Source organism: Thamnophis elegans, chromosome 16 (assembly GCF_009769535.1).
Source record: "Thamnophis elegans isolate rThaEle1 chromosome 16, rThaEle1.pri, whole genome shotgun sequence".
Classification (NCBI taxonomy): Eukaryota; Metazoa; Chordata; class Lepidosauria; order Squamata; family Colubridae; genus Thamnophis; species Thamnophis elegans.
In genome coordinates this window covers 37011188-37030810 of record NC_045556.1, presented here as the reverse complement: position 1 = coordinate 37030810, position 19623 = coordinate 37011188, and the positions used below count along the sequence as shown (strand labels likewise).

Sequence of the window (19623 nt, the reverse complement as noted above, 5' to 3'; positions counted from 1 at the left end):
ATTATTCCTTGTCTGGCATTCAGGTGCCTTGGAAAACAGCTTGACTCCCCCTCCTCTCTGTGTCAGCCCCTCAAATATTGGAAGACTGCTCTCCTGTCTCCCCTGGTCCTTCTCTTCCCTAGACCAGCCATGCCCGGTTCCTATAACCATTCATCCTGTTTTAGTCTCCAGGCTTTTGATCATCTTAGATAGATTCAAATTAACAGAGTGGGAAGGGACCTTGTAGGTCTTCTAGTCCAGTTGTCAAATGGGACAAACAACCTTCTTGCTTGGCAATGGTGTAGGGGCTGGCTGGGGTGGGTGGGGTTGGACTAGATGACCTCCAAGGTCTCTTCCAATTCGGATAATCTGTCTCTGTATTGGTGAAGGAGCACATATGTGGATGTTTTTTTTTAAAATACAGCATTGTTTACAGGACTACAGGATTCTTGTCCCTGACCAAAAAAATCTCTCAAATAAATATCAGATAAGGGAAGGGGCCTTGGAGGTCATCTAGTCCAACCCCGCCCCCCTGCTCAAGCAGAAGACCCTATACCATTCCAGGCAAATGGTTATCCAATCTCTTCTTGAACACCTCCAGTGACGGACCTCCCACAACTTCTGGAGGCCAGTAGTTCCACTGATGAATTATTCTCACAGTCAGGAAATTTCTCCTCAGTTCTAGATTGCTTCTCTCCTGGATTAGTTTCCATCCTTCCATTACCTTCCTTGTAATCTACTTCCAGGCTGTTTGATTGACCTGCTTTAAAAGATGCTTCGTGCTTTTTCCCCCCTACAAGTGTTTGCTCGGCGTGTTTTTAAGTCACCAGTCCTCAGTTTTCTGGCTTGTTCACCCATCCTCCTCAGCCGATGCACCTGTCAGCTATTCACAATATGTCTGCTTTTCCTAAGCTTCCACGCTGTTGAAATATCTCTCTGCTTTTATCCCATTTTTTTTTGTGTGCGATTAAAATGGGCTCTGCCTTTTCTTTCTTTTTCTCCTTCGCTCTGTGTTGCCTGTATAATTTTTCACTCAATTGGTAATTAACAAGAACATTCTTTCTGACACCAGCTGGGAGATGAATCTCTGTTCATAAAGTTCTCTACTTTTGGGGAGGAAAATTAAAAAAAGAAAGAAAGAAAGAACACTTTTCTACCGAAATCATTTTCTGGCGAAGTGAGCTCTCGTTCCCTCGGTTGCTGCTATTTTATTTTACTTTTCAAAAAAATAAAAAAATACAGAAGAAGAAGAAGAGGAAGAGGGGAGGGATGAAAGACAAATGCTCTTTTTTCAGCCACTTAGCCCCAACTTAGGTGGAGGAAAAGTTTTAAATCAGAAAAAATATATATATCCAGCTCTCTGTATTCCGGTCGCCATTGTTATATTCCTTTGTCGAAAAAAGAACAAAGAACTTGCAAACCTCAGAATTATTTTTTTTTAAAAAACCAGCCTCTGATTTCACTCTAAATCATCCCCCAAAAAGAGGTCATGCTTACATTTTGCTTGTTAAGCTTCAAATGTCTCGGGTAACATGGAAATTCTTTTTTCCATTTTGCTCACTGTGTGGAGAAATACCTAAGGGTATTTACTCAGTGCTTGCAAGCATCCAGTCACGGTGATGGAGTGGGGGGGGGGGGGTATTGCAAAAGGGCTGAGCATTTGGAGTGTCCAGATAGGGTGCAATCTGATATGAGGCTTTTCCAAAAGACCACTGGCATTTCTTGAGGTGGGGGGGGGGGGGGTTTCAGGGGTAAAATCCAGGAGGTTCTGACAGGTTCTGGAGAACTGGTAGTGGAAATTTTGAGTAGTTCAGAGAACCGGCAAATGCCACCTCTGGCTGGCCCTGCCCCTTCTATTCTCTGCCTCCCGAGTCCCAACTGATTGGGAGGGAATGGGGATTTTGCAGTATCCTTCCCCTGGAGTGGGGAGGGAATGGAGATTTTGCAGTATCCTTTCCCTGGAGTGGGGAGGGAATGGAGATTTTGCAGTATCCTTCTCCTGGAGTGGGGAGGGAATGGAGATTTTGCAGTATCCTTTCCGTGGAGTGGGGTGGGAATGGAGATTTTACAGTATCTTTCCCCTGGAGTGGGGAGGAAATGGGGATTTTACAGTATCCTTCCCCTGGAGGAGGGAGGGAATTGGGATTTTGCAGTATCCTTCCCCTGGAGTGGGGAGGGAATGGGGATTTTGCAGTATCCTTCCCCTGGAGGAGGGAGGGAATTGGGATTTTGCAGTATCCTTCCCCTGCCATGCCCACCAAGCCACGCGCACAGAACCGGTAGTAGAAAAAATTGAATTTCACCACTGGGTTTTTTCCTTGAAAACCTTTCGCTTCTCATCCCCAAAAACCTCTTCAGTTCAGTTCTTGGAGGAGAAATGAAATGTTTTCAAGGAGAGAAAAAACCGAAGAAAGTCTAGTTGACTTTTGGAAAAGCACCTTCAAGGCCACCAGGACCTGGATGATGGAGAATCTCCAACCTGTTGCGTTCCCAACCCTGAAGTAGAGTTGACAGAAGAAGACCTTACTTACAAAGGGTGGTGGTGAGACCTTCGGGTTGATCGTAATGCACGATGGCCACGCACATCGTGTTGAGAGCCACCACACAGAGGACAATCCAGTAGAAGCTCTGGGCCTTCACCATGCGCCGAATGAAAAAGCGGAACATCTTCTCTTTCCGACGGAAGTAGGAGGAGCTTTCGTTCTTGCCACTCTTCAGGCTGGCCCGGGCAAACGGAGACCCTGCGGTCATAGAAGCAAGTATCAATCTGAGAGGGGGAAGGGGACCCCCAAGAATCAAAGATATCCCAGCCGCCATTCGTCACGCGAAAGGTCACGGACCACACCAAGAGGGGCCAAATTGTATCCCGACCACACCTGCTCCTTTGATTGTCCTCCTGAAACTGTTAGTCAATAGTTTTAAACTAGGGCATACAAAACCTTTGCCAGACCAATCCTCGAATACAGCTCATCTGCCTGGAATCCACACTGTATATCGGACATTAATACAATTGAGCGGGTCCAGAGGTATTTCACGGTATTTCACACTGGGAACAGGCTCCAGCTGTTCTTCCGCCTCACTTTCCCCTATTTTTAATTTTTGTTTTATCTTTCTATTTGTAAGCCGCCCGGAGTCCTACGGGATTGGGCGGCATATACGTTTATTAAATTACGAATTAATTATGATGTCTGACTCTGAAGGCAGCTAATAACTGGCATACGGCTCTGGCCCCCTCTCTGCCTCCGACACACAGCCCTCCTCAGAGCCTTCCCCAGACTCCAGGACCCCAGGCCCATCTTCCTCCCCAACCTCCTCACTGTCCGAATCTGATGGGCCACAACAGAGATTCATGTGGCTAACACAAGAGGAAACCACCCTGTTTTTGTTTGTCCATGAAAGATTTCACTTTTGTAAATTGGCTCAATTCTAATGAAGAACAGTAATGGAAATAATAGCAGGAGTCACAATTATAATGTGTCTGGTTCGTTTGCTTAGCATAAGCACATGGCCCACTGCAGCCTTTATGATGCTTCGGTGTGCATTTTTCTCCTACATTTGAAGCTCATTATATCGCCCTCCCGATCTTTTCTTTAATCAAGCAAATTCTATCTGCTGCTACCACATGTTGCTTTGGAAAGTGATTACCAGGTTCTTTGCAGAACAATTTAAGGGAATTAGAAAACAACTCATAAAAAACCGTAACCATTGGCCAGAGGTCCCTGTCGGTCAGCACTTTTGGGGTGGGGGTGGGGGGGCCGTCGGTAATTATACAGTAAATTTCCTACAAGCTGTCATCAGCGTGTCAAGAAATTATCCATATTAAAACGCTATAAAGCCGACACCTTCGGCTGTTGAGATCATACCGTTTCTGAGAAGCGGAAGGAAGCGCACGCATGAGGACATTCTACAGCCGAGGATGGAATCCAGATAAAGGGAAGTTCTTCCAATGGGAAAGGTTAAATTTGAATTTGACGTAAGACCAAATCTGAGTCACATTTCTAAGCTCTACGGATGTGGAGCAGAGATTCATGGGCTCCCATGATAAAGGTTTCCCTGTCCAGTCCTTGTTCTGACCCAGCTCCCCAAACACGGCATACCCTCTGAAGTGAACTTTATTTAAGATTCCTTTATTAGGAGTGCCAGCAGTCCTGGCAAAAAGTTTCTCTCTCACCGCAAGCTAACAAGTCTGTCCAGCGGGGAGATGAATAGTTATCTGTCACACCTATTCATCTCCGCCCCCTGCCTTTGATCCCAAGAGCTAGGGTGGGGCTTAGCTAGCAGTAGTGGCTCTTCCGTTCCAAAGACCAGCCCACGGATTTCCACTGCTCTCCTCTCCTCTGTCTTCTGGGCCTCTGTGTGTCAGGCTCTGGACCCAGCTGTTCTTCCTCTTCCTCATTCAGCCACCTCCAGACCTGGTGACTGTTGACTCTCCATCTGAGGGCTGATGGACAATCCAGGTCCGCCTCTCTCTCTCTCTCTCTCTCTCTCTGCCAGCTCCATTCCCTCTTCCCCCTTGAATTGTTTCCTGCAAAAAAAAACCCTTCCCGTTTGCTCCTCTTTTGTTTCCTATGGGAGGGGCCAATCACCTCCAAGGTATGGCTTTACTCCCAAGTAAAGACCCTGCTTCCTCAGTTGTTCTTCTCTCCTGGCAGCTCTGCACATGCGCACACTGGGAACAGGCTCCAGCTGTTTCTCTGCCTCGCTGCTGTCTAACTCCCTTTCTGCCGCCGACGCAGAGCCCTCATCCAAGCCTTCCCAACCTCCTCACTGTCCGACTCTGCTGCCAGTTCCACTGGCTGCCTGCAGGCCACAACAGGTTGGGACCTTTCCAAATGCGTTCAGTGACATCACTGTGGTAAGCAACTAAGTCCCACAACACTGTTAAACTATCTAGTAAGGCTGTATTATATTCTTCTTCTTATCTTTCCTACTACTTATTCCTTACCTTCTTTTGACTGTAACTTTGTGGCTTGTATCTTATGATCTATATCTTGTTTTTATTTATTATCCTATTATGATTAATGTTAATTGCTTATTGAGTGCCGCATATTTGGCACTGGATGTTCTATCTTGTGATTTATGAGGATTATATTTTATGATTATGATCATGGCCTACCAATTGTTTGCTGGTATGTACCCTGAAAGCTTCAGTCCACATTGCTTCAGCCCGGTCTACCCAGTATGAAGAGGAAACATGCCAGCAATTGGGGGAGTGGTATCAAGCTGGCCACGCCCACTCAGTCAGCCAGGCCCACTCAGTCAGCCAGGCCCAGTGAGTGTCGTCAAGCTGGCCATACCCACTAAGTCAGCCACATCAGAGGTGGTATTCAACTAGTTCTGACTGGTTCTGGTCCATGGCAGACAAGAAATACCCAAACAGATGAACTCACAGCCAGTGCCAGCTGCATTTTTCTTAGCACCCTCCCCAAAGTGGCATCCTGTAACTAAACACACGCAACCCCTGGGGCAGAGTTGACAATGTGCTTGGCTCATTTATGACCCGGAACCTTTGGCTTTGGAACAGAGGCTGCCTCCCGAAGCAGGAGAATGTCCCTCATTAGACTTACCCACGGAGCAAACATCGGTGAAGTGATCTTCTCCTTCTTCAGCGTGAATTAGATCGTTTTTGCTTTTCTTGATTGTCGCTCTTTTCAGCACTAGATACCAAAAGGGTACAGGAAAGGGGAGAAATCTTCTCTATATAAAATACCACTCATGTATCATCACAAAATCTTCAGGACCGTAAAGCCTACAAACTTGAAATTTGGCACATATGTTCCTCTTGGCTTCTAGGTGCTCGCTTAGAAAGGATTTTTCAAAATGACCACCAGATCATTAATATTGCTTATATTATTATTAACACGCTCTGATGCTAAGGAGTTAGACATTCTACTCCCTCTCCCCACCTGAAAAGAACTCTGTTCCAACTGCCACTTGGGTGTGGATGTGGCTAGCGCGTGACTCATCCAGCCTGCGGGCTGGGAGTTCAGACGTTCTACTTCCTCTCCCCACCTGAAAAGAACTCTGTTCCAACTGCCACTTGGGTGTGGATGTGGCCAGCGCATGACTCATCTGGCCTGCAGGCTGGGATAAGGTAGGAGAGGCCTCTATGGGGCCAGCCTGAGGGATAGAAGGGGATAGGATACGGGAGGCTTTTGTGGGACAAGCCTGAGGGAGAGAAGGGGAGAGAAGAGGCCGATCATAACTACTCATTAATTTTCAAGCTGTAAGTGTCAATTTATCAATCACATAGTTTCATAGCGGAGCACGAGTATCCAGCTAGTAGGCAATAAACAACTGGCTATTAGCTTTCAATAGAGGCTCAAACTTCTTCAACTCTCCAAAGCTTTGAGAAATAAATTGCTTTTCATCTGAAGGATGGCTTCGAAGCAGCCCCAGACCAACCACTGGAGAGCCTATCAACCCCTTGACAGTTCCTTTCTCCATCCTTTCCTGGCAAGCGCCATTATTTATTTAGCCTTCCAGCTAAGCACAGCTACCTCCCACCGTCTTTGAACATTTTCAAAGCCATCAAAACAGGGACCGATGGATGGATGTTTGGGCGGCTGCAAATCAGAACCGCGTCTCTCCCCCCCCCCCCCCCGGCATCGTGGCCCGACATTAGAATCAAGCAAAGAAGGGGGTTGGAAGTTTCCCTCTTGTGCTATTCAAATCAAATCTCTTTCCAATGGACTAAGGTGGCCGCTACATGATTTCCTGTGGCTTGAACGTGATTTGACATAATGTTCCCAAAACAACTCTGCGCATCGAGAAAGCTATCCCAGTCTCAATTCTCAAGTGTTTTGCGCCTCCAATTCTCGCGGACCAATTATTTAGCAAATGAGGAGGGGCCCTTTAAAAAAAACCATCCCAAAATCGCTAGTGTCGTACATCAATGTTCCCACTTCGAATAAAACTAGATTAGATGTCAACCTTAAGGCTGCAATAAACAGCATGATGATAACAAAGATCATTGAGTGACTTTGGGGGAAAGTCATTTTCTCTTTCAGCAAAACTTATCTCTATGGAAGTTTGTTGTCATGGGGGAAAAGGAGCGTTTATAGCCACTGGTTTGAGCTCCTGAAACCAAAGGCAGGCTTTCAAATCTGACAAATCAACAAAATGAGGGATCCTTGGTGCTCTCTGAGTTTGCTTGTTGTCTTGCAGATGTTTCGTTGCCCAACTAGGTAACATCATCTGTGCGAGAAGGGAGTAGAAATTGTGGAGAGGAGGAGGAGGAGGAGGAGGAGGAGGAGGAGGAGGAGGAGGAATGGAGAACGACTATGGCGTCCTTGGTGCTCTCTGAGTTTGCTTGTTTTCTCGCAGAGGTTTCATTACCCAACTAGATAACATCATCAGTGCTAGTAGGGAGTGAGGGATTGTGGGGTGGAAGAGGAGGAGGACTGCAGGATGCTTGGTACTCAATGAGCTTGCTTGTATTCTGGCAGACGTTTCATTACCCAACTAGATAACATCATCAATGCTAGTAAGGAGCAGGGTTTTACTCTCTGTTTATATTTGCCCTCTTGTGTGTGGGTGTAATGTTGAAGGAAACGCTTGCAGGAAAACCACCAAGTTAAGAGAGCACCAAGGACCCTTCATTTCAACCATGAGCTACAAATATTCTCCTTTCAATCAACAAAATATTGAATCAATCTGGGTGGACTCTGATTCTATAAGTGAAAGGCAGTTTCTGAGCTGTCCGTGGTGCTGAAATATATTCTCTCTCTCTCTCTCTCTCTCTCTCTCTCTCTCTCTCTCTCTCTCTCTCTCTCTCTCTCTCTCTCCCCATTCTTGCTTCTAAGCCTCTGTTTCTATTATCTACCCCGACTTTTGTATTAAAAGCTATAGAGTCAGCATATGAGGAGAGAAACGCATAGCTAGGAGACTCACCATCCAAAGGGGATTTCTCTTCAGCATTCTTGTCTTCTTCTGCTAACATCACCTCCTCTGAAAACACAGAAAGAACAATGCTTAGTCTTCTATCACTTGGGGACATGGGAGAGATACGCAATGCCTCTAACCGCTTTATAATCAATGATGGGGCTGCTTTAGAGAAAAGTCTTCCAACGGTGTTGCTTGGCAGATCTCAGGTTTCTAGAACCTATTTATTTTTAAATATTCTGAGATTTACCAAATAGAACCGGGAGGGAGGGAGGGAGGGAGGGAGGGAGAGAGGGAGGGAGGGAGGCAGGCAGGCAGGCAGGCAGGCAGGCAGGCAGGCAGGCAGGCAGGAAGGAAGGAAGGAAGGAAGGAAGGAAAATATGGGAATGAGGGAGGGAAGGAAAATATGGGAGTGAGGGAGCGAGAGAGGGAGGAAGGGAGGAAAGAAGGAAGGAAGGAAAAATATGGGAATGAGGGAGGGAGGAAGAAAGGAAAAATATGGGAATGAGGGAGGGAAGGAAAATATGGGAGTGAGGGAGCGAGAGAGGGAGGAAGGGAGGAAAGAAGGAAGGAAGGAAAAATATGGGAATGAGGGAGGGAGGAAGAAAGGAAAAATATGGGAAGGAGGGAGGAAAGGAAAATATGGGAATGAGGGAGCGAGAGAGGGAGGAAGGGAAATATGGGAATGAAGGAGGGAGGAAAGGAAGTTAGGAAGGAAGGAAAAATATGGAAATGAGTGAGAGAGAGAGGAAGGGAGGAAAAATATGGGAATGAGGGAGGGAGGGAGGGAGGGAGGGAAGGAAGTTAGGAAGGAAGTTAGGAAGGAAGGAAGTTAGGAAGGAAGGAAGGAAGGAAGGAAGGAAGGAAGGAAGAAAAATTAAGGGAATGAGGGAGGGAAGGGGATTTTTAAAGTAGACCACTCAGCACCTTCTTCCTGATTGGACTAAGACACCACTCGGGCAAAAAAGCTGTATTCATTCTGCCTTTCTCTGTTGCAGACCGGACTCATGACTCATCTTAGATAGATAGATAGATAGATAGATAGATAGATAGATAGATAGATAGATAGATAGATAGATAGATTGATTAGATAGATAGATAGATAGATAGATTAGATAGATAGATTAGATAGATAGATAGATATAGATATAGATATAGATATAGATATAGATATAGATATAGATATAGATATAGATATAGATATAGATATAGATATAGATATATAATAAAGCTGTATTATATTATTCTTCCCTTCTTTTGACTGTAACTTTGTGGCTTGTATCTTATGATCTTATGATCTATATCGATTGTTTTTATTTATTATCTTATTATGATTAATGTTGATTGCTTATTGAGTGCCGTATGATTGTCACTGGATGTTCTATCTTGTGATTTATGAGGATTATATTTTATGATTATGATCATGGACTACCACTTGTTGCTGGTATGTACCCTGAGAGCTTCAGTCCACATTGCTTCAGCCCGGTCTACCCAGTACGAAGAGGAAACATGCCAGCAGTTGGGGGAGTGGTATCAAGCTGGCCACGCCCACCCAGTCAGCCAGGCCCAGTGAGTGGCGTCAAGCTGGCCATACCCACTAAGTCAGTCACATGAGAGGTGGTATTCAACTAGTTCGGACTGGTTCTGGAGAATTGGTAGCAGAAATTTTGAGTAGTTCAGAGAATCGGCAAATTGGCTGGCCCTGCCCTCCTAATCTTCTTTTGTTGCCCTGCACCAGAGAACAGAGCTAGACAGCAGGTTAGAGGGGAGGGAATGCGGATTTTGCAGTATCGTTGGCCTGCCATGCCCGTAAAGCCATGCCATGACCACAGAAACAGTAGTGAAAAAAATTGAATCCCACCACTGAGCCACACCCACTCAGTCGGCCAACCACAGACCTGTTACGGCCCTCAATGAAATTGAGTTTGACACCCCTACTCTAAGCTCTTTAAGTTTCCAATTCCTGGTCTCCCTTTCTAAACCGGTTCCAATTTATATAAATTCTTCTTCAAGGGGGATACCCAGAACTTGGAAATTCCCCACCCCCCGCCCCCCATCTTACCTGCTTTAAAGATCCACTCCAGGTAGCCGTTCAGTTCTCTCTCAATCTGTTGCTGTCTCCGGAGTTTCAAAAAAGCTCGGCGGTTTTCAACTCTCTCTCGTTCTTTGGCAAACTCCCTGCAGAGAAGAAACCAGATAAACGAGTGCAACCTTCATAACCAGCCATTCACTTAACAACCGTGACAAGGAAGGTCGTAACCGTGAGGCAGAACTCACTTGTCAAATGTCTCGCTTAGCACCACGAATTTGGTTGCAAGTTGAGCACTACCTAGACAGGACTTTTTTCTCAGTCCATGCTCTGGTGCTGAATGGTGCAGCCATCAAGTGATGATGTTCTGACCTAGGCTTCCCAAAATCCCGAAGCAAACTCCTTGTCCCAACAAAACTCCTTTTTTTTATTACGCTAATGTGAATTCCTCTCATCACATCCAGCAAAGTCTCGGCAAACAGTCTTTTCAAGGGTGAATTTACAACCACAGACCTTATCAGACTTGGAGAGCTGCCAGGCCGATATCTAATGGCTGCACAAGAAAATACTTGGCAAGGAGTCTCTGAGTGTCATGAACAAATCTTCACACTTATTAAGCGAACGAATGGTCTCCTGCAAACTCCACTCCCCCTTTACTCCTCTTTATTCCCTATGAGAGGGGCCATTCACCGTCTATCTGTGCCTTTACTCCCAAGTCGGCCATTGTTCCTTAAATGTTCCCTTCTCCTGGCAGTTCTGCACATGCGCACATCTGGAACAGGCTCCAGCTTTTCTTCTGCCCCACTTATCTCTGACTCCGAAGGCAGTTGATAACTGTTGGATGGCTCTTGCCCCCTCTCTGCCTCCGACACAGAGCCCTCATCAGAGCCTTCCCCAGACTACAGGACTGGCCCATCTTCCTCCCCAGCCTCCTCGCTGTCCGAATCTGCTGCCAGCTCTGCTGTCTGCCAGTGGGCCACTCTCCTCCTGAGTTGCTGGGTCAGCCTGCGCTGTTCTCGCCTTCTCTCCACTCTCCATGCTCTTGGATCAGGAGGGGGTGGTCCTTGCTCATCGCCTGAGCTCTGTTTCTCGTGCTCACTGCTTAGCCTCTCTTGGTCATCCTTCCCCCCACTTCCTCCCTGCCTACAAGCCATCCCAATCCTAAAAGGCCCTGGCCTGACTCGGCCTGCTCCTCCTTATATTTTCCCCAAGTCAACGAAGGTGCCCCCTCGATCTCAATCGGCTCCAATTCTGGCTTCTCTTCCTCCACATATTCAGGCTCCGACGGGGGCATGACACTATGCCAATGTCATGCCAGAAATCCGGCTTGCTCCAAATCTCATTCTTTCTTCTTTTTCTTTCTTTTTCTCCCCCACAGCTGCTCCCAAAGGGGCAGAAGGTTGAACTGAAATGAATTCTCCAGGTGTGTGTGTGTGTGTGTGTGTGTGTGTGTGTGTGTGTGATACTAAAATAGGCCAGGGGAGATAGATGGATTGTGCCAGATGCTAACTATGGAACCTATTGTTGCGGTGCACGCACACACACACACACACACACACACACAATGATACCCAGGAAGGAAGACAGAGTCTGAACATGTAGCAATATGATTAAAGGAGAACCCTGAGGCTTCCCAATGCTACTAAACCACGATCTTTGAAGAACAAGGAAAATGATTAAAGGCCTGGAGACTAAAACATATGAAGAACAGTTGCAGGAATTGGGGTATGGCCAGTCTGGAGAAAAGAAGGATTAGGAGTGATGTGGTAGCACTATTCCAATATTTGAGGGGCTGCCACAAAGAAGAGGGAGGGGCAATTTATTTTCCAAAGCACCAGAAGGCAGGACGAGAAACAATGGCTGGAAACTAATCAAGGAGAGAAGCAACCTGGAATTAAGGAGGAACTTTCTAACAGGGAGGACAATTAACCAGTGCTCCCAACAATCTGGGTCCTCATTTTACCGACCTTGGAAGGATGGGAGGCAAAGTCAACTTTAAACCAGTCAGAATCGAACTGCTGGCAGTTGGCAGAATTAGCCTGCAATACTGCATTCTAAACACTGAGAGGGAAGGGAGGAAGAAAGGAAGGAAGGAGGAGAAAGGGAGAAAAAGAAGGAAGGAAGAAGAAAAGAGAGGGAAAGAAAGAAGGTAAGGAGGGAGGGAGGGAAGCAAGCAATAGCAATAGGATTTAAGACTTATATCCCGCTTCATAGTGCTTTGCAGCCTTCTCTAAGCAGTTTACAGAGTCTGCATCTTGCCTTCCAACAATCTGGGTCCTCATTTTACCGACCGCAGAATGATGGAAGGCCAAGTCAACCTTGAGCCGGTCAGGATCAAACCCTGGCTCCAGGGTCTCCTTAAGTCTCAGTCCCTTAGTCCCCAGTCTCCTTAAGTCTCAGTCCCCTGCCTTGTGAAAAGGGGCAGGGCACTCTCCTCCCGAGTTGCTGGGTCAGCCTGCGCTGTTCTCGCCTTCTCTCCACTCTCCATGCTCTTGGATCAGGAGCGGGTGGTCCTTGCTCATCACCTGACCTCTGTCTCTCATGCTCACTGCTTAGCATCTCTTGGTCATCCTTTCCCCCTTCCTCCCTGCCTACAAGCCATCCCAATCCTAAGAGGCCCTGGACTGACTCGGCCTGCTCCTCCTCATATTTCTCCCAAGTCAACGAAGGTGCCCCCTCGAGTCAGCAGAATTATCCTGCAATCCTGCATGCTAACCACTGCGCTGCCACGGCTCCTACAGTTAAAACCTACTCTTCCAGAAAGCTGTCCGCTAGACCCATATTGTCTACACGGAGGAGGCATCAACTTCCTAGCCTTTGAAGCTCTATTATCTCCCATTGTCAAGATGCTAAGAATCAAAACTGGGACATCATGCATGCAAATCAAGTACTATGCCTACTGAACTACCGCTGATCTGGTAAAATCTGGGTCACCAGGAGCGGCTTTACGTGAAGGAAACTGTGTGGCCCATCCAGGCTACTAATGTTGATAGTGACCGACAGAACATCTGTAAGGTTTTCTCAAAAGTGCTTTTTTTTTAAAAAAAAAAGGCAACTGGGGTGTTTTTAATTGGAGGAGGAGGAGGAGGAGAGGAGGAGGAGGATGAGTGGGGGGGGAGAGGGAAGGAGGAGGAGGAGGAGGAGGAGGAGAAGAGGAGCTGGAGGAGGAGTGGGGGGAAGAGGGAAGGAGGAGGAGGAGGAGAAGGAAGGAGGAGGAGTAAGAGTGCAGGAAGAGGAGGGGAAGAAGAAGAAGAAGAAGAAGAGAAGAAGAAGAAGAAAAAGAAGAAGAAGAAGAAGAAGAAGAAGAAGAAGAAGAAGAAGAAGAAGAAGAAAAGGGTTTGCTTTATCCCATTCTATTCAATTTTGCAGCTCCAGATAGTCCTCGACTCACAACTTCAATTGAGCCCCCCTCAACCTCGCACATCTGCGTGCATCTCCTGCATTTGCCACCCCCATGCAGGCACAAAAATCAGCTGGCCGGTGGGAGGCGCACGTACACGCGCGGTAGAGCTGAGCTGGGGTGACAGCACGCGTGCCCGCAGACAGAGCCCTGCGTGCCACTGGTTCACCATCCCGGGACCTAGCGTCATGTTCTTCTTGACCGAGACACAATAAGGAGAGAAGCGCTTGGCCAAGGAGAATAGGAGGAAGATTTTCCTAAGGAAGACTTCTTGAAGCTCCGCAGGCTGACCTCCTTCCCCTGGGTGCAAAACAAGGCAAACCAACCCCAGCCACTCGCTCCAACATCCCTTCCCTCTAAAAAGCCTCGCTTCCTACTGCAGTGCCTGCATTATTCATCGAGGCCCAGAGGAGCTGAGGGGCGGAGGACAAGAATTCTTCGGCAACTCAAGAGCAAGGCTCGAGAATCTAGATTACCCCAAGGTAGACAATCAAAGCGATCCAGAATGTAGAAAGAGATCACAGAGGCAGGGAAGAAACGAGCCGTTCTTGACTCCATCTGTCTTCAGTAGAAGTGGAGAGGGGGGACACATGGTTTTGTACACACACACACACACACACACACACACACACACACTCAACTACGATTAGTCTGATCTTGGCTGGAAAACAGACACCTGATCAAAACGGCCATTAGGATCAGGGCTTATAACCATGCACAGCCTTGGCAGGGGTGGGATTCAAACATTTTAGCAACCAGTTCTCTTCTGGGTGGGCGTGGCCATGCTGGGCGTGGCCTACTTGGACTCCTGCACCATGGGGAGGGGGGAGTTTTTTTGCCCTCCCCAGGCTCTGGGGGGGGGGGCTCTCCGGAGGCTGGAAACAGACCTGTTTTTGGATTTCCGAGAGCCGAGGTGGTGCAGTGGTTAGGGTGCAGTACTGCAGGCCACTTCAGCTGACTGTTATCTGCAGTTCAGCGGTTCTAATCTCACCGGCTCAAGGTTGACTCAGCCGTCCATCCTTCCGAAATGAGGTGGGTGAAATGAGGACCCGGATTGTTGGGGGCAATATGCTGATTCTGTAAACCGCTTAGAGAGGGCTGAAAGCCCTATGAAGCGGTATATAAGTCTAGCTGCTATTGCTATTGCTATTTCCAGAACTTCCAGGAGCCCCGTTTTTTTGTGCAGGCACTGCACTTGCCTGGCATCCAAAACAGGCTGCGTGGAGATTCCTGGGAGGATAGGGCAGGCGGGGGTCAGACAGTTCTTGCAACTACCGGTTCAGCAAACCAGATGTAAAATTAGCATCCGGTCTGCCCGAAGCGGTATGAACCGGCCGGATCCCTCCCCTGAACCTTGGGCACGGTAATCTTCTTTCGGTTCCCTCTTTTTGCAGCTGCAGGGATGTTGGCTACTCCGTCCCAGCTGGTAGTGGGGATTAAGATGAAGGAAGGAATTCTATAGGTATGTGAACTGTCCCGTTGGATTATAGCACAGGAAGGAGCCATTGAGGTCTTCTAGTCTGTCCCATAATAATAATAATAATAATAATAATAATAATAATAATAATGATGATGTACTAATAATGTTACCTAGTTGGGTCTGCAAGAAAAGCACCAAGCTCAGAGAGCACCAAGGACCTCGCAGTCCTCAGCGGCCTCTTCCTCCTCTCCCCAAACCCTACTGCCTTCTAGTGCTGATGATGTACCCTAGTTGGGTCATGAAACATCTGCAAGGAAACCAACAAACTCAGATAGCACCAAAGACCCTACAGCCCTCCTCCTCCTCCTCCTCCTCCTCCTCCTCCTCCTCCTCCTCCTCCTCCTCCTCCTCTCTGCAAATCCCACTCCCTTCTAACACTGATGATGTTACCTAGTTGGGTCATGAAACATCTGCAAGGAAACCAACAAACTCAGAGAGCACCAAAGACCCTACAGCCCTCCTCCTCCTCCTCCTCCTCCTCCTCCTCCTCCTCCTCCCCCTCCTCCTCATCTTCTCCTCCTCTCTGCAAATCCCACTCCCTTCTAACACTGATGATGTTACCTAGTTGGGTCATGAAACATCTGCAAGGAAACCAACAAACTCAGAGAGCACCAAAGACCCCACAAACACCCCTCCTCCTCCCCCACTTCCTTCCCTTCCTCCTCCAAACCCAACTCCCTTCTAGCCCTGATGATGTTACCTACTTGGCTCATGAAATGTCTGGAAGAAAACCGCCAAGGACCCCACGGATCAGCCCTGAGCTACGAATATTCTCCCCTGTCCTATCTTCTCTCTGGGATGGGAATTGACCCACCAAACTCACGACTGCAGGGTAGAAGAGAAAGAGAAGGGGGTCCTTACCCTGATAAGACACCAAGGACCAGGTTGAGCATGAAGAAGGAGCCGATGATGATGAGGGGGATGAAGTAAAGCCAGTTCCACATGTTCCCTGCAGCATCGTTGGTCTGCGAAAGAGAGAGAGAGAGGTGTGAGCAGACACCGAAAACACATAACCAACATAGCCAGAGACATTATGCAGGTAGTCCTCGACTTACGACCACAATTGACCTGACCTTGGTGAAGTTAATTTTACTCCATTTTGCGACTTTTCTTGCCACTGTAGTTCAGTGAATCACTGCACTCGTTCTGTTATTCACACAGTTGTTAAGTGAATCTGGCTACCTTTTGTTATGTCAAAGCACCTGGTGTGCCTAAATATGGGAGGGAGCATACTGGGAAGCAAAGCACCAGGTGCTTTGACATAACACTTAATCATTTCCTTGGCTCAGCTGATAAGGAGAGGAGAGCTTGTGGCTTAGAGGCTAATACAACTGCCTAACATGTAAAAACAGCCCAGGTTTGAATCCCAGTAAGGGTATGGCTAGCTGATGAGAGCTAATTAGCTTGAAATAGATCTATACTAGTCTCCTTTTATTTATTTATCAGCACAAATGCAATACACAAACACAAAACATAGTAATATGTTCATATATACAAAAGAATAGAAAAAAGAACTGAACTAGAACAGAAGGGTAATGTGTAAAAATGTGAAATAATGAGAATGAGATGTAATAACTATGAGTAATAAGATCATGTTTATTTATATTGAAATATATGATACCCAAGTAACACACCAGGGGTGAAATGCAGCAGGTTCTAGAGAAGTGGTAGCGGAAATTCTGAATAGTTTGGAGAACTGGCAAATGCCACCTCTGGCTGGCCCCAGAGTGGGGAGAGAATGGGGATTTGGCAATATCCTTCCCCTGGAGTGGGGAGGAAATGGGGATTTTGCAATATCCTTCTCCTGGAGTGGGTGGGAATGGAGATTTTGCAGTATCCTTCCCCTGGAGTGGGGAGGGAATGGGGATTTTGCAGTATCCTTCCCCTGGAGTGGGGAGGGAATAGGGATTTTGCAATATCCTTCCCCTGGAGTGGGGAGGGAATGGGGATTTTGCAGTATCCTTCCCCTGGAGTGGGGAGGGAATGGAGATTTTGCAGTATCCTTCCCCTGGAGTGGGGAGGGAATGGGGATTTTGCAGTATCCTTCCCCTGGAGTGGGGAGGGAATGGGGATTTTGCAGTATCCTTCCCCTGGAGTGGGGAGGGAATGGGGATTTTGCAGTATTCTTCCTGTGGAGTGGGGAGGGAATGGAGATTTTGCCGTATCCTTCCCCTGGAGTGGGGAAAGAATGGATATTTTGCAGTATCCTTCCCCTGCCACGCCCACCAAGCCACGCCCACAGAACCGGTAGTAAAATAATAATAATAATTTCACCATTAATTAAACACCATTCATGCATTGATCTCTATCTCTATCTCTATCTCTATCTCTATCTCTATCTCTATCTCTATCTCTATCTCTATCTATCTATCTATCTATCTATCTATCTATCTATCTATCTATCTATCTATCATCTATCTATCTATCTATCTATCTATCTATCTATCTATCTATCATCTATCATCTATCTATCTATCTATCTATCTATCTATCTATCTATCTATCTATCATCTATCATCTATCATCTATCATCTATCTATACACACACACACACACACACACACACACAAAATAAAAAATCTTGGGAGGAAATGAGAACGTACAATACTGAGTAAGAAGAAGAATATTGCAATTTGCTCCTGTGCAAATAGTAACATCCCCGATTCCACGTTTTAGCAAGTTTTTTTTTCTGCCTGAATACTTTCTGGCCAGTCAACCAAGGCTGTATTGAAGGCACTGAAATCCATTTACTCCCTTCCCCCTGTTGCCCCCACCCCCATTAGGGAGAAAATGCCATTCTCGTGGAAAATTTCCGAGTTCTTATTAACGTTTGACTAATTCCTTCCCTTCTCCCCATCCATTTAACGTTTCAGTCCTCAAAAAGACTTATTCACTCCTGCAAACCAAAGTCAGAGGAACAGACTGGGTGGAAGGGGGGGGCGGCGGAGAGGGACGGCCCCTGAAGGCAGCAATTAAGCGTGCAGACAACTGGAGGGTAACATGTAGCCTTCCAGATGTTGGTGAATTTCTTCGTCTCTCCCGGCTGAGCGATGCCGAACATCTGGAGACTCGCCGGTTGATTAAGTAGATCAAAAATTAAAGGCAGAACATGAAGTGATGGATGGAAACTAATTAAGGAGAGAGCGAACTTAGAACTAGGGAGGAATGACTATCCTATCCTATTTTCTGTTCTGTTCTATCCTATCCTATTTTCTGTTCTGTTTTATCCTATCCTGTTCTATTTTCTGTTCTGTTCTGTTCCAATTCTATTCTCTATTCCTATTCCTATTTCCTTCTCTTCTTTTCTCTTCTCTTCTTCTCTCTCCTCTCCTCTCCTATTCAAAAATTAAAGACAGGACAAGAAGCAATGGATGGAAACTAATCAAGAAGACCACCAACCTAGAACTAGGGAGGAATTACCTGACTATTCTATTCTATTTTTTCTATTCTATTCTTTCTATTCTATTTTAGAATAGATTCTATTTTATTCTTTCTATGGTATTATATTCTATTCTACATTCCCTGTTCTATCCTATCCTAACCTAACCTATCCTATCCTATTTTCTGTTCTGTTCTATTCTTCTCTACTCTATTTTCTATTCTATTCTATTTTACATTCTGCTTGGAAGCTGGGAGAGAGAAGAAACTTATTGTTGCCCAATAAGGAATAGAATATGGAATAGAGAATAGCATATGGAATGGAATAGAATAGAATAGAACAGGAATAGGATTGTGCCATCGTGATTTCAGGACTAAATTGTCCCAACCTCCTTGAGAACAAAGTGCCTTTTTCTCTTGCAAAATAAATAGATTGATTTAATAAAGAAAAGAATGGTATGAATATGTGTGAGAATGTGCACATGTTGCAACTATCTATGTATTTTTAGAAAAGAACAACAGGGCTTTGCATAGAAATAGCTTGATCCGAGTCTCCTTCTCCCTGCTTTTGATTCCCAGCTGCGCAGGGAGGATATTAAATTTTATTTTATTTTTTGTCTCTCCCTACCAGATCAGAATCTGCACGCATTTTCATGCACGCTGAAGAATCCTGGAGACTACTGAGTCAGGGAATAAAAATGTTGTTGCACCCCAGTCGCAAAGGGGATGCCAAGGACATTAGAAACCAGCAGGCCACCGCTTAATCCCCTCATTTATAGGGTAAGATGGAAGCTGAAGTCTTAATACAGATGGACAGAGTTGGAAGGGTCCTTGTAGGTCATCTAGTCCAACCCCCCCGTCCAAGCAGGAGACCACCATTTCTGATAGATGGCAGTCCAGTCTCTTCTTGAAAGCTTCCAGGGATGGAGATCCCACAACTTCCGAAGGCAACTTCTGTTCCATGGGTTGATGGTTCTCACTGTCAGGAAATTTCTCCTTATTTCCAGGTTGAATCTCTCAGTTTCCATCCATTCTTCCTCGTCTGACCCTGAGGTGCTTTGGAAAATAGCTTGACCCCCTCCTCTCCATGGAAGTCCCTCCAATATTGGAAGATGGCTATCGGAGAAGAGCAACCAGGATGATTAGGGGACTGGAAACTAAAACAGGCTGGCCTTCTCTCCACCAAAGCCCAGCTTAGTTTAGCTTCCGAAAACTTACATATTATATAAGAGAACACCACCAGGCCCAACACTGTATCTTTGCTTTCCCTTCCATCTGAATAATTCACTCAAAGCCCGAGTAATTTCAGCAGAAATCTCAGGAGGCAGAGGGAGAGAGGGAGGATGGGAAAGAGGAGAGAGAGAGAGAGAGAGAGAGAGAGAGAGAGGGAGAGAGAGAGAGAGAGAGAGAGAAGAGGAAGGGGGAGAGAGGAAGAGAAGAGAGGAAGGGGGCAGAGAGGAGGAGGGAGAGGAA

General features: G+C 46.5%; 1 protein-coding gene across 1 annotated transcript in view; it reads right to left on the bottom strand.

Annotated features, from left to right (window-relative positions):
• The window catches only part of CACNA1B (calcium voltage-gated channel subunit alpha1 B), a 186691-nt gene that overhangs the window by 113647 nt on the left and 53421 nt on the right, over nucleotides 1–19623 (bottom strand). Inside the window, exons 7-11 of the mRNA XM_032232823.1 lie at nucleotides 15634–15737; nucleotides 9926–10041; nucleotides 7873–7929; nucleotides 5547–5636; nucleotides 2511–2720 (exon numbers count right to left, since the gene is read on the bottom strand). Coding sequence (XP_032088714.1) covers nucleotides 2511–2720; nucleotides 5547–5636; nucleotides 7873–7929; nucleotides 9926–10041; nucleotides 15634–15737 — 577 coding nt within the window. The remainder of the gene's footprint in view (nucleotides 1–2510; nucleotides 2721–5546; nucleotides 5637–7872; nucleotides 7930–9925; nucleotides 10042–15633; nucleotides 15738–19623) is intronic.